This window comes from Festucalex cinctus, chromosome 7 (genome assembly GCF_051991245.1).
Source record: "Festucalex cinctus isolate MCC-2025b chromosome 7, RoL_Fcin_1.0, whole genome shotgun sequence".
NCBI classification, from domain to species: domain Eukaryota; kingdom Metazoa; phylum Chordata; class Actinopteri; order Syngnathiformes; family Syngnathidae; genus Festucalex; species Festucalex cinctus.
The window spans coordinates 7,020,865-7,034,984 of NC_135417.1; the positions used below are offsets into that span (position 1 = coordinate 7,020,865).

At 39.1% G+C, this 14,120-nt stretch overlaps 1 protein-coding gene across 1 annotated transcript; it reads right to left on the reverse strand.

Moving 5' to 3' along the window:
* Positions 1 to 2,932: 2,932 nt before the first annotated feature.
* Positions 2,933 to 6,445, reverse strand: LOC144023037 (uncharacterized). The gene is made up of 8 exons (XM_077528296.1): positions 6,135 to 6,445; positions 5,575 to 5,619; positions 5,013 to 5,177; positions 4,731 to 4,862; positions 4,549 to 4,623; positions 3,628 to 3,699; positions 3,441 to 3,512; positions 2,933 to 3,331 (listed from the first exon to the last, which is right to left on the reverse strand). The coding sequence occupies exons 1-8, from the start codon at positions 6,379 to 6,381 to the stop codon at positions 3,150 to 3,152; spliced, it is 990 nt and encodes a 329-aa protein (XP_077384422.1). The 5' UTR covers positions 6,382 to 6,445; the 3' UTR covers positions 2,933 to 3,149.
* Between the last annotated feature and the right edge of the window lie 7,675 nt (positions 6,446 to 14,120).

Genomic DNA, 14,120 nt, shown 5'->3' on the forward strand with positions numbered 1-14,120 from the left:
CGCGTTCAGGAAACGCATTTCGTCACATGCGCTCATTTACAGTTCTGCCGTTTCTTGGTGACAAATTTACAGGAATGTCCCGTTTCAGGGGTTGTCTTGATCAGGATTTATTATGACAATGGCCCATCAATAATAAGGGTGGGACCCTTTGGGTACCTCATGATACGATATGCGATACAAGGCACAAAATAACGATTATGTCACGATATGAAGACGATCACCAAGATAATCTACAATAAACTACACAAGACAAACTGTTTTTTTCAATGAGTAAAAAAATTTTGTGTACCCTCACTGAAACACAATATTCACACTGCTGTCTCCTTCACAGTGAGTACTTTAGTGTATTTTTTATTTTTTTATTAAAACAAATACACATTTTTCAGAGGAACATATGAAAAACTGAGTCAGTTGCTGGACAGATAAGTCTTTCACAAGTAAAAGTAAGTTCATCATGATTCTTCTTTGCCTGAAGACTTGCGTCCAATTCCCCGCCACTCTAATGAAGCGCTCCCCTAGCGGCCCGCCAAATAATTGCTCAATATCATGAACAATGGAGCGGTTATGATAGTGGCTGTATATTCACTACACGATACGTGCGTAGTATCGATAATCTATCGGGAGACAAAGTATCACGATTTATCGTGATATCAATATATCGTCACACTCCTAATCAATATTTGAGGAGAACCATGAATGAAAGAAGTTGAATGTGGTTACCTCTGAGAAGGATGATGATGCACAGCAGATATGTGCGCGACTCCATTTAGAACAATGTCACCAAGATGTGTTTGAAAAGTTGTCTCCCTCGGTTCCGCGGGGTCCAAAAACAAAAAACAGAAGAACACACTTTGTCAGTGTTCTTCTCAGTGCAGAGACGCGTCAATGCCGGTGAAAAATGTGCTACAGTGGCATCTCGGGCGAGATTTCATCTAAACGGTGACGGTGTCCCGTGTACACCTCAGTGATGACCCGTGCTGAACTCCAAGCAGGCTCGTCTCCAGCGAGAGTCAGCCGGTAAAAGTTCAGTCATGGCCATTAAAACCACAAAAAACTGCTCCCCAAAGACGCTCACAAAAAGTTCCGTCGGAGCGTCCTCTCGCTCAATCCGCGTCGACGGCGGGCTTGTGCGCTGGTCTGTCCAACTCAACAGGTCCGCCGGGCCATGCTCCTCCTTGCACAGTGCCCAACGCACATGCGCTACAACTTACAAGCAGCCCCCGTCACAAATTCTCACTTTCGGGGGGTAATGAAAGAGCAAATTGAGAAGTGCCCTTCCATCGACTGCGCGCGCTCGTCCAGTGTGCGCACGACAATTCATGTTGGGCAAACGCAATCTCTCGCTCGTGCGCTCTCTCACTTTCTCTCTCTCTCTCTCTCTCTCTCTCTCTCTCTCTCTCTCTCTCTCTCTCTCTCTCTCTCTCTCTCTCTCTCTCTCTCTCTCTGTCTCTGTCTCTGTCTCTCTCTGCTGGAAGACTTGTCTGCCTTGCTTTCGTCACTTGTGGCTTGCTTAAATATAGGAGTCAAAAAAAGTTTTTTTCCCCTGGGAAACTGACGAAGGGATCAGGGATTTGAAAACAACTTGGCAGCACAAAAATGGGATCTGTCTGTCTCTATGACTGTCTCTCTCCTTATATCTCCATCTTTCTATCTATCTGTCTGTCTCTCTCTATCTCTCTCTATCTATCTCTTGCTATCTCTATCTCTCGATCTATATCTATCGATCTCATTCTGTCTGTCTCTCATTCAATCTGTCTGTCTGTCTCTCTCTACCCATCTATCTATCTCTGTCTGTCTCTAGCTGTCTCTCTATCTCTATCTCTCTCGCTCTCTTATCTCTCTTTCTCTCTTGTTCTGTCTCTGCATTCTCTGTATCTCCGTCTCTCCATCTTTCTCCCTAATCTATCTATTGACTGCCTGTGTGTGACTAATCTTGTAGTATTGTTAAAAACGTATGACAATTGCGCCATCTGCAGTTATTTATAGTCACCAGTGCAGTCCAAACGTATTCGGATCCTGATTTATTTTTATTTTTTCTTCCATCTCCGCAATGGATTTTAAATAACTGAGGTGTTAAATTAATTGTTGACTTTGAGCTTGTTGACTTTAGTGACCTCTATTGGCCATATTAAAAAAAAGTGAGACTCGAACCCGGATCTTCTGTGCCAAACAGAAACATCTAACTTACTGAGCTAAACGTCCGGTAACAATGTCTGTTTTCATTTTTAGCGTTCTGAGAAGTGTTTGTGTTTGCCGGATTATTGCTTTCTGTCCCTCTGTGCAACTCTTTGTTTCTCATCTAGTCAAGTTTGTTCTACGCCTCTCAATGTAAATGGTTAAAACCTTATTTGTATCTGCTCTTTGGGATCCAACCTACAGCACATAACAGGATGGGGTTTTCAGTGAGATTGTACAGTACACGTTACGTCTTTACATGGGACACTCATGGTTGAGATTAGGAAAAGGCACAGTGAGGTAATACAAAACATGTAGTTAATACTAACAAAACATGTAGCCAACATCAAAACAATCATTGTTCAAATAGCTCAGTGATATAAGCGCTCATCTTTGGACCGGACGGACCCGGTTCGAAGCTCTCTTTAGTATTTTTGTGCTATTTAACATGGGCGCTAGAGGTCGCTAAACTAAAATACTTCACACTTGGTCGTAATTTGGCACCTTTTCAAAACGTATTTATTGGAGGACTGTCTTCAATTGACACGGAATCGCCATGCGACGATTTCTACCGTGACGTCACCCAATCACGGCGCGTCAATAACATCAGAACGAGGAAAGAGGAAAACGATAAGGCGGTTGCCTTTTTTTTTTTTTTTTTTTTTTTTTTTTTTTTTAATGTAAATTTACCCGAAGTTCTTTCGGTGAAAACGAGCCTATGAGTGGCGAGATATTGACGCCCTCAGTGGCAACTTAACGGCACCGTAAAACATGTTGTACGTGCATTTCAGTCGCGGGGCCTGAACGTGATTGACACGTAACAGGTAAACGCAGACTTGAGGTTTCTTTTCTTTTACGCTTCCTCTTGTGGGATGCGACGTTCGCCTCACACGTTCTAAAGCTTGAGATTCTTCCTATAGGCTGCCATTTAAATGCGACATTTCCTCTGGCGATCGTAACTCCCAAGTGAGTTGCTACTTTGTATGGCTTTCCAGCCAAGATACGGCCTTGGTGCCCACTTTGTCCAGCCATTTGGAAACACCGCTAGCAGCTTCTTCCAGTACGCCTTTGACGCCGTCGTCATCAACGCAATCCCCGTCGTCATTGCTGTCGTCATCGCTGTCGTCGTCTTCTTGGTCAAACTGTACAATTTGAACTGTAATAATGCAATATTTTTGTTAGTGTTTTACTGTAAAATACAGTGCCCCTGAGGGCAAAATAATCATAATAATGAAAGCACTTTTACACATTTAACTTTTCCTCACCTCCGCTACATCCACGTGGGACGTGCATTCTTCTAAATGCCCTGTCGTCGTAGTCATTCCGTACAATTTGAACTGTAATATACACAGTATATTTGTTGAACCGTATTTTACTGTAAAATACAGTGCCCGGTGAGAGCAAAATAAGAATAAGAATAAAAGCAGCTTTACACATTTAACTTTTCCTCACCTCCGCCACATTCACGTGGGACGTGCATTCTTCTAAATGCCCTGTCGTCGTAGTCATTCCGTACAATTTGAACTGTAATAATGCAATATTTTTGTTAGTGTTTTACTGTAAAATACAGTGCCCCTGAGAGCAAAATAATAATAAGAATAAAAGCAGCTTTACAAATTTAACTTTTCCTCACCTCCGCCACATTCACGTGGGACGTGCATTCTTCTAAATGCCCTGTCGTCGTAGTCATTCCGTACAATTTGAACTGTAATATACACAGTATATTTGTTAAACCGTGTTTTGCTGTAAAATATAGTGCCCCCTGAGAGCAAAATAATAATAACAACAACAATAATAATAATAATAATAATAAAAGCACCTTTACACTTTTAACTTTTCCTCACCGCGGTCACATCCAAAGTGCGACGTGCACTCTTCTAAACACCCGATTGTCATCATTGTCATTGTAATTTTGTAATATACATATTTCTTAGTGTTTTACTGTAGAACACAGTGCCCCTGAGAGCAAAATAATAATAATAAAAGCGCTTTTACACTTTTCCTCACCATCACATCCACGTGCGACGTGCACTCTTCTAAATGCCCTGTCGTCATTCCATACAATTTGAACCGTAATATACACAGTATACTTGTTTAACCTTATTTTACTGTAAAATATAGTGCCCCCTGAGAGCAAAATAATAATAATGATAATAAAAGCACTTTTACACTTTTAACTTTCCTCACCGCGGTCACATCCACGTGCGACGTGCACTCTTCTAAATACCTGGTTGTCATCGTCATTGTCATTCTGTATAATTTGAACTGTAATATACAAATATTGTTTATATACATCTTAAACAGTGTTTTACTGTAAAATACAAAATAAAAATAGATAAAAAATAAATTAAAAGCACTTTTATTTTTCCTCACCTGGGTCACATCCACGTGCCATGAGAGCTCTTCTACATGCCCTGTCGTCGTCAAAGTCATTGTGTACAATTAGAGCTGTAATATACAGTATATTAGTTAAACAGTGTTTTACTGTAAAATACAGTGCCCCCTGAGAGCAAATATATAAAAATTGAATTCAAAGCACTTTTACTTTTCCTCACCTGGGTAAAATCCACGTGCGAAGTCGTCTCTCTTCGGCTTTTTCTCACTTTTGTCACGTCGCCGTGCGGCGTGCCCTTTCTTTGACCTTTCCCTTCCGCCGTCATAATCATCCTCTTCGTCATCCTCTGAAACTGTGGTGAGAACAGTACATTGTCAGCCTTTTCTGCAAAATTTGAACTGTGATGTTTAGTGTTTTTTTGTAACACGGGGTGTTACTGTAAAACACAGTGTCCCATACACAAACAAATAATGAATTAAAAAGCACTTTTACTTTTCCTCACCTTGGTCAAATGGATGTGCGAAGTGCCCACTCTTTGGCTTTTCCCGACTTTGGTCACGTCTACGTGCGACATGCATTCTCCTCAACTTTTCTTCACAGATTGCAACTTCTTTACGCATCCTCCTGTCATCGTTATCATCTTCATCCGAGTCTTGGTCATATTTCTCTGAAATTGTGTTGAGAGTGGAACAATGCAAGCCTTTGGCTGTAAACTGGACTCCTGTAAAATTTGCAACTGTCCTCAAGCATAACTTGATGGTGACTTTTTTTCCTTCGACTCTCTGTGGCTACAACTTAACTGTGTATCAGAACGCATGGAACCACACTGCCCCCAAGTGGCCAAGTCGGGTACAACATCAACAGCGTTCCCAGTACACAAACAAGGGCAAGACTTTATCAAATCATTTAAATAAAATCGATTTTAGGACATTTAGTACAGTTGTGCCTGTCGCCGCTGTCGCTGCCGGAAACGATAACAAGTCACGTACAGGAGCTCAAATGGGCCACTTGAATTTTTGAAAAGCATAGAAATGAAATTGTGAAGGAAAAAACAAACAACCCACCTTGTCTTCTATGTGCCTTGGATGACATTTTGGCAATCTTGGCATCTGCCAAAACACCAGCAAAATGTATGAGTGGGTGCAACATGTCTCACACCACAACTAAAATATTTTCAAAAAATAAATACATAATATTATATAAAAAATAATTAGACTAAAATATTTTAAAAACCGTATTATGACGTAGACACAAATATTACGCTACTACAATGTGAAAAATAACTTGATATATGAATTGCGTTGTACATAAACAGACTACTAAAATGATTTATGAATTTTGTAAATATTAAGCCACTATATAATACTGTATACTAAATACTTTGATCATGTATTGTCACTAATTTCACCCATGTGATAAGTCTACCGAGTCTTGCACCCCCGTATTATAAAACAGAAGTATTTTCAAAATTTGAAATATTTTTAAGGAATGCTATACTACTAAAATATAAAAAATTTACTAATATTACAAATATTTTTAAACTATTTTATGAATAAAATGCAAAATACAACAGAATAAAAATAATAAAAACAAGGGAGAAGTACCAAAATAGCAGGTGACTTACCGAGCTCTTTGGCCTCCTGGACGCAGCCGATGAGCGTCAAGAGTCGGCAGGTGACGGCCACGGCTCGCTTCTCGGTGAAGGTGGACGCCAGCACGTTGGTGACCTCCACGACGTTCTTGCCCTCCACCTTGCCCCGCGACACCTTGTGCCCGCCGTGGCCGTCCATCAGAACCATGCAGAACTTGTCGTAGTTCATCTTAGACAAGTTCTCCAGCGAGTCGACGATGGCCAACTTTTTGTAAGACATCTCTTCAGAGGCGAATTCAATCAACCCCGCACGAACGACGGCATACTCGGTTAAGTGGCGAAAGTGAAACCTGTTCAATCTGCGTTACATCATCACAAACATCCATGGACTTATAGAAATTTAGACTAATTTGTTTCCAAAATTAACATTTACATTTTGCGTTTTTAACTGTAAACCCATGTTTGTTGTAACTTCTAACATTCAGGAAATAAAGATAATGTAAAATATATGACGAGCTGAATGCAATAAACCGAAAGGGAGCAAAGGTCGTTTTTTATTGAACGCACGTATGCAGCCACTAGCTGACCTGAGGTCTGCTTGTTGTTGTCACTCAGGTTCTGCATTTAGTAACACAGTTTCATTGTTTTAACCCCCGAAAATGACACAATACACATTATATCATGGTTGTCGTTTTTTTGTTTTTTTTTAAACTCATTCACTCCCAGCTATTTTCACAGGAGCAACCCCCTGGATTTTGAATAACTTTTGAAAGGCCCACAGAATATTGTGTTTTATTGCTATAAAAACATGGAACCTACCAAAAGAAAGATTAGTCTCTTCTTTCACCAGGAAAAAAAAGTATACTTCTATCTGTTTCCGTTTTTCCAGCAATTAGCATTACAATTTAGCTAAATGTCATAATTATTCACAAATCTTTTTAAAATTGTAATGGAGCTTTTTTTTTCCCAACATGGCCCTGGTTGAGCTCTTATACTCTGCTGCTACCTGCTGGACGTTTTTTTAATTACTAGCGTTGCTTCACCCATTCTTTACAGTTGAGAGGGTGCATCAAAACTTTCTAGCATTAAAAAATAAATAAATCATAAAACGTATAACTACGTCTTTGGTACACTTAAAACATTTAAAATAAAACATTTTTATATGTTTTTGGGATCAAATGAATTAAATACCAATAAACACCTACAGTGCCTTGAACGAGTATTTGGAGCCCTTGAACGTATTCCATATTTGCTAGCTCAGGTGGTGATGTCACCTCCATGCAGTCACATGATTCGCAGCGAGCGATGAGCAGTGTGTTACATTTAGGCCCAAAAAGTTCAACTTTGCTCTCATCTGACCATGTTTGCAGCAGGGTTATTATAGATGATAGTTTTATAGTTAAAATGAAAAGCTAGCCATAACTATAAATAAATGCCTGAGGCTAGCGAGCTGGCTAGCAAAACAAATAAACTTACTAAAAATAAAATGAAATGGAGTTTCACCTTCAACTATCCATCATCAACAAGTCCCTTACCTTTCTCCTTGACCGTTTTTCACCTTCAGTTTTCCTTTTCTTCCGTTTTTCCACACCGCTGAGATGGCTTCTTTTTGATGACATTACGGTGTCTGTTTTATTTCATAGTACCTTGGCTAACGGGAAGGGTAGATGGGTAGCTGTCAATCATTCTCACACAGTGACGTTACTGAAGTAGCGTTACAAACTGACACAACAACACCAGCCACTGCTTAACATAACACTCTGTTTTATTTTTGTCCTATGTTTGTTTGTTTTCTTTTCTTTTCTTTTTTTATCAAAAATGGGATGTAATAAACAAATATTAGAGACAGAATAAAGACAGGACATTTTAATCATCCTCAGGTAAGACTACACAGAGCTTGGGGGCCCCCTGGTGGCTTGGGGGTCCTAGCCAGTCGCCGACTTTGTGCATAGTCAATAACGGTGGACTCTCTTCCGCTTTTCCTCACTTTTGTCACGTCGCCGTGCGGCGTGCACTTGCTTTGTCCTTTCCCTGCCGTCGTCATCCTCATCCTCTGAAATTGTGGGGAGAAAAGTACATTGTCAGGCCTTCGCTGTAAAACCAGGCACCCTTTCTGTAAAATTTTAACTAATGTTTAATATTTTTGTTTCAGTCTGTTTCTGTAAAACAGTGTGTGGGAGGTGGGGGTGCGCGTGTGCATGTGTGTGTGTGTGTGGGGGGGGGGGGGGGGGTCGCCCCCCAAGGAGAGAAGAAAAAGAAATAATGAATTAAAAGCACTTTTACGTCACCTGATTCACACAAAGTTGCGACGTGCACTCTCATCGGCGTTTTCTCACTTTTGTCACGTCGCCGTGCGACGTGCACTTTCTTTGAATTTTCCCTGCCGTCGTCTTCCTCTTCATCATCCTCATCCTCTGAAATTGTGGGGAGAAAAGTACATTGTCAGGACTTCGCTGTAAAACCAGGCACCCTTTCTGTAAAATTTTAACTGTAATGTTTAATATTTTTGTTTCAGTCTGTTTCTGTAAAACAGTGTGTGGGAGGTGGGGGTGCGCGTGTGTGTGTGTGTGTGTGTGGGGGGGGGGGGGGTCGCCCCCCAAGGAGAGAAGAAAAAGAAATAATGAATTAAAAGCACTTTTACGTCACCTGATTCACACAAAGTTGCGACGTGCACTCTCATCGGCGTTTTCTCACTTTTGTCACGTCGCCGTGCGACGTGCACTTTCTTTGAATTTTCCCTGCCGTCGTCTTCCTCTTCATCATCCTCATCCTCTGAAATTGTGGGGAGAAAAGTACATTGTCAGGCCTTCGCTGTAAAACCAGGCACCCTTTCTGTAAAATTTTAACTGTAATGTTTAATATTTTTGTTTCAGTCTGTTTCTGTAAAACAGTGTGTGGGAGGGGGGGGTGCGCGTGTGTGTGTGTGTGTGTGTGTGTGTGTGGGGGGGGGTTAGGAGAGAGGAAAAAGAAATAATGAATTAAAAGCACTTTTACGTCACCTGATTCACACAAAGTTGCGACGTGCACTCTCATCGGCGTTTTCTCACTTTTGTTACGCCGCCGTGCGACGTGCACTTTCTTTGAATTTTCCCTGCCGTCGTCTTCCTCTTCATCATCCTCATCTTGTGAAATTGTGGTGAGAAAAGTACATTGTCAGGCCTTCGCTGTAAAACCGGGCACCTTTTCTGCAATGTAAAACTGAACTATAATATTTAGTATTTTTTGTTATACAGTGTGTTACAGTAAAACATGTGACAAAAAGAAACAATTAATTAAAAACACTTCTACTTTTCCTCACCTGATTCACACATATGTGCCATGTACACCCTCATCGGCTTTTCCTCATTTTTGTCGCGTCGCCGTGCGACGTGCACTTTCTTTGTCTTTTCCCCGTCGTCGTCGTCATCCTCATCTTCTGAAATTGTGGGGAGAATTGTACAGTGGTATGAAAAAGTATCTGAACCTTTTTGGAATTTCTCACATTTCTGCATAAAATCAAATGTGATATGATCTTTGTCAAAATCACACAGATGAAACAACCGTGTCTGCTTTAACCAAAACCACCCAAACATTTATAGGTTTTCATATTTTAATGAGGATAGCATGCAAACAATGACGAATAAGTAACTGAACCATCACATGTAATATTTTTGTGATCCAGTCTGTCACTGTAAAACAGTCTGTGTGTGCGCCACCCCCCAAGTCAATAGAAAAAGAAATAATGAATTAAAAGCACTTTTACTTTTCCTCACCTGATTCACACATACGTGCGACGTACACTCTCTTCATCTTTTCTTCACAGATTGCAACTTCTTTAAGCGCCCTCCCGTCATCGCTATCGTCTTCATCCGAGTCTTCGTCATCTTCTTCTGAAATTGTGTTTAGAGCGGAACAATGTAAGCCTTTGGCTGTAAAACTGGACACCAAATTAAAAAAACCAAAAAACAAAATGCCAAGAATTTTATTCCCCAAAATATTAGAAGGATCCTTGACGACAATGAAATCAATGAAATGAAATGAAAATGATTGGTGATTGTGATGTTTTACCTGTGAAGTGACAACCGCAGCACCAATTGTGCCCGTCGTCGCCACCGCCGGAAACGATAACAAGTCACGTACAGGAGCTCAGATGGGCCACTTGGATTTTTGAAAAGCATAGAAATGAAATTGTGAAGGAAAAAACAAACGACCCACCTTGTCTTCTAGGTGCCTTGGATGACATTTTGGCAATCTTGGCATCTGCCAAAACACCAGCAAAATGTGTGAGTGAGAGCAACACGTCTGACACCGCGACTAAGATATTTTCAAAAAATATATACAAAATATTATATAAAAATTAGACTCAAATATTTTAAAACAGTTCAAAGTATTATATGAAGTAGACACAAATATTAACCAACTACAATATGAAAAAAATAACTATATATATATATATATATTTATATATATCTATATATATATATATATATATATATATATATATATATAAAATATTAAGCAACTGAAATAATGTATACTAAAAACTGAAAGAAATACACCGATGTGATAATACAGTCTAGCTAGTCTTGCGTTATAACAGAAATATTTTAATATTATAAATATTTTATAAAATGCTACACTACTAAAATATAAACATTTACTATGTATAAGAATAGACAAATATTACAATAAAGATTTTTAAACTATTTTATGAATAAAATTCAAAATGCAACCCAAATAATAAAAACAAGGGAGAAGTACCAAAATATTACGCCACAAAAATATTTCTTGAAAATTGAGGATAAGCGGTTCGGACAATTAATTATTCTTAATTATATTCAATTATTTTAAAAATACAGAAATGTTCAATAAACTAAAATAAATAAAAAATAAAAAAAAACGGTGACAAAAATACTAAAATATTACGAGGAAATTACAGCAAATGTAATAAAAATACAATTATTGCATTTTTTTTTCTTTTGCTTACCTACTGCTATTTTTGAAAACAGTCATTTTATAGTAAAAACAAACATTCAACATCTTGCATCATTGCTGAGACATTAAAAATGACATATACCAAAACATAATTTGAAAAGAAGAAAATATGAGGCTTAAAAAAAATGTAAGGAAAATATAATTATAAAACAAAATGTGAGAGCATGCACACGGACTACCAAGCTCTTTGGCCTCCTGGACGCAGCCGATGAGCGTCAAGAGTCGGCAGGTGACGGCCACGGCTCGCTTCTCGGTGAAGGTGGACGCCAGCACGTTGGTGACCTCCACGACGTTCTTGCCCTCCACCTTGCCCCGCGACACCTTGTGCCCGCCGTGGCCGTCCACCAGAACCATGCAGAACTTGTCGTAGTTCGTCTTGGACAAGTTCTCCAGCGAGTCGACGATGGCCAACTTTTTGTAAGACATCTCTTCAGAGGCGAATTCAGTCAACCCCGCACGAACGACGGCATACTCGGTTAAGTGGCGAAAGTGAAACCTGTTCAATCTGCGTTACATCATCACAAACATCCATGGACTTATAGAAATTTAGACAATTTTTTTTCCAAAATTAACATTTACATTTTGCGTTTTTAACTGTAAACCCATGTTTGTAACTTCTAACATTCAGGAAATAAAGATAATGCAAAATATATGACGAGCTGAATGCAATAAACCGGAAGGGAGCAAAGGTTGTTTTTTATTGAACGCACTAGCTGACCTGAGGTCTGCTTCTTCTTGTTGTTGTTGTCATGCAGCTTCTGCATTTAGTAACACACTTGCATAGTTTTAAGTCCCCCCAAAAATGACACAATACACACACACATATATATATATATATATATATATATATATATATATATATATATATATATATATATATATATATATATATATATTTTTTAACTAATTCACTCCCAACAATTTTCACAGAAGCAATTCCCTGGATTTGGACTGATTTTGCAAACATGGAACCTAAAAGAAAGATTAAAGTCTCTTCTTTCATCAGGAAAAAAAATAATATTTCTATGTGTTTGAGTTTTTCCAGAAATTAGCATTACAATATAGATAAGTTTCATCATTCACAAATCTATTTAGAATTGTGAGTAATTCAGCTTTTTTTTTTTTTTTTTTTCCCCAACATGGTCCTGGTTGATCTGCTGCCACCTGCTGGCTGTTTGTGTAATAATTTTTCTTTTCGACTGTTCCTTGCAGTTGAGGATCAAAACCTTCTGTGTGCTGTAGCATTTAAAAAAAAAAAAAAAAAAAAAAAAAACGTATAAATACGTCTTTGGTACATTTAAAACATTTAAAATAGAACGTATTTATTCGCTTTTGGGAGCAAATGAATAAAATACCAATAAATATGGAGTTAGAATCATGCCAAAACGTGTGATCTCGGCACACAAAGAAGCATATCTTCAATTACAAAAAAAAAAAAAAACTTTCAAGTGCATAAAACTGTTCTGCGTATATAAAAAGCAATTCTACAACTACAGATAAAAGTCACGTGACTTTTGGCAGCGATATTCTGCCGAGCAGTTCTACGTGACGAAAACCCAAGATCCACACGCGCAAAGCCAGTAAACTTTACAATGATGCTCCTTGAGCTTTTTAATCAAAGCATGCTTTAAATTTGACCGTAACGTTATCGCCGATTGGTGATGCTTTTTCTCTTAAGTTTTTGCCTGGGCCACCTGTCTGTACTGCGGCGGTTGTGGTGGGCAAACCCACACGCAAAAATTAAACGTGCCAACAATAACAGAAAAAACATTTTAAGACAGAAGTGCTTGCAATCATAAAAAAATTAAGTCAAAGCAAAAATACCAAAAGCACACAAACGACTTAACGAATGCGAGACAGAAATGCTGCAAATTTGTGAACATGCAAAACAAATGTGTGATAAGTGCAAAACCAATCTTTTGCTGTGGCTCAATAGTTCCAAAAAGATTTATAAGATTTGATTGTTTATTCGCAGACGTTCCCAAAAAGTGTTCATAGAAATTACATTCAAATGTGACATTAATCTTGCTTGGCCCTACAATCGTCCCCTGGTCGACCTGATATGTCTGTGAAGTGAATGTAAATGGAGGCATTGCTTTCTGGAGAGATGAGAAGAAAAGAAATCAGTTCACCATTTCTCCACTTGGGGGAGCTGCAGCTTTTCCCAAACCTATCTTGGATCCTGAGCTGCAGGTCAGCCAGCCTCTATTTCTCCCTTTTGAGCTCCCCGGGGAAAGATCCGCCAGTGCTCGTTTCTTCCCCATTTGCCTCATGATCCTCATCTGATGTCCGATTCGTCATTTTCTCTTCCCGCAATTTGTTGCGACGCACGTCTTCGGGTGGAGGACTGGAGGCTCATCATGCGCTGAAAGAAACCTCTACGTGCTCGACATACGGGCAAAAGTGTCACTCCAAAACATCAGTGAAACGGCAAGGCACGATTCTATATGACAGAATAAAGGCCTATATGGAAAAAACAAGAATGACAAGACAAAATAAGAGTGACTAACACATCCTCTTCGTGACATACTCATTCGCTCCCAGCCATTTTCACAGAAGCAATCCTGTTTGCTCCCGGCTGTTTTACTGGCTATTTACTGATTTTGCTAGGCTCACAGAATATCGTGTTCTATTGCTATAAAAACATGGAACCTATCAAAAGAAAGATTAAAGTCTCTTCTTTCATCAGGAGAAAAAGTGTATTTCTATCAGTTTCCATGTTGCAGCAATTAGCATTAGGATATAGCTATGTTTAATCAATGTTCATAAATCTATTTAGAATTGTGAGTCATTGAGCTTTTCTTCAACATGGTCCTGGTTGATCTCCTTTGCTCTGCTGCCACCTGCTGGTTGTTTGTGTAATGACTACCATTTCTGCAACCGTTCTTTGCAGTTGAGAGGCTGCATCAAAGTGCACAAATCAACTCGACTTTTTTTTTTTTTAACAGATGTGCTGCTTTTAATTCATTCAAACCCAAAAACATATAAATACGTTTTTTTTTTCATACTTTGTCCTTCCCTACCAATAACGTTTTTTTTTTGTGT

Coding starts and splice junctions, on each gene's coding strand:
- LOC144023037 (XM_077528296.1), bottom strand. CDS start 6,381: ATGTCTTACAAAAAGTTGGCCATCGTCGACTCGCTGGAGAACTTGTCT. Junction 5,620..6,134: donor CCAGGAGGCCAAAGAGCTCG/GTAAGTCACCTG, acceptor GTGTTTTGGCAG/ATGCCAAGATTGCCAAAATG. Junction 3,700..4,548: donor GGCACGTGGATGTGACCCAG/GTGAGGAAAAAT, acceptor GCATTATTACAG/TTCAAATTGTACGGAATGAC.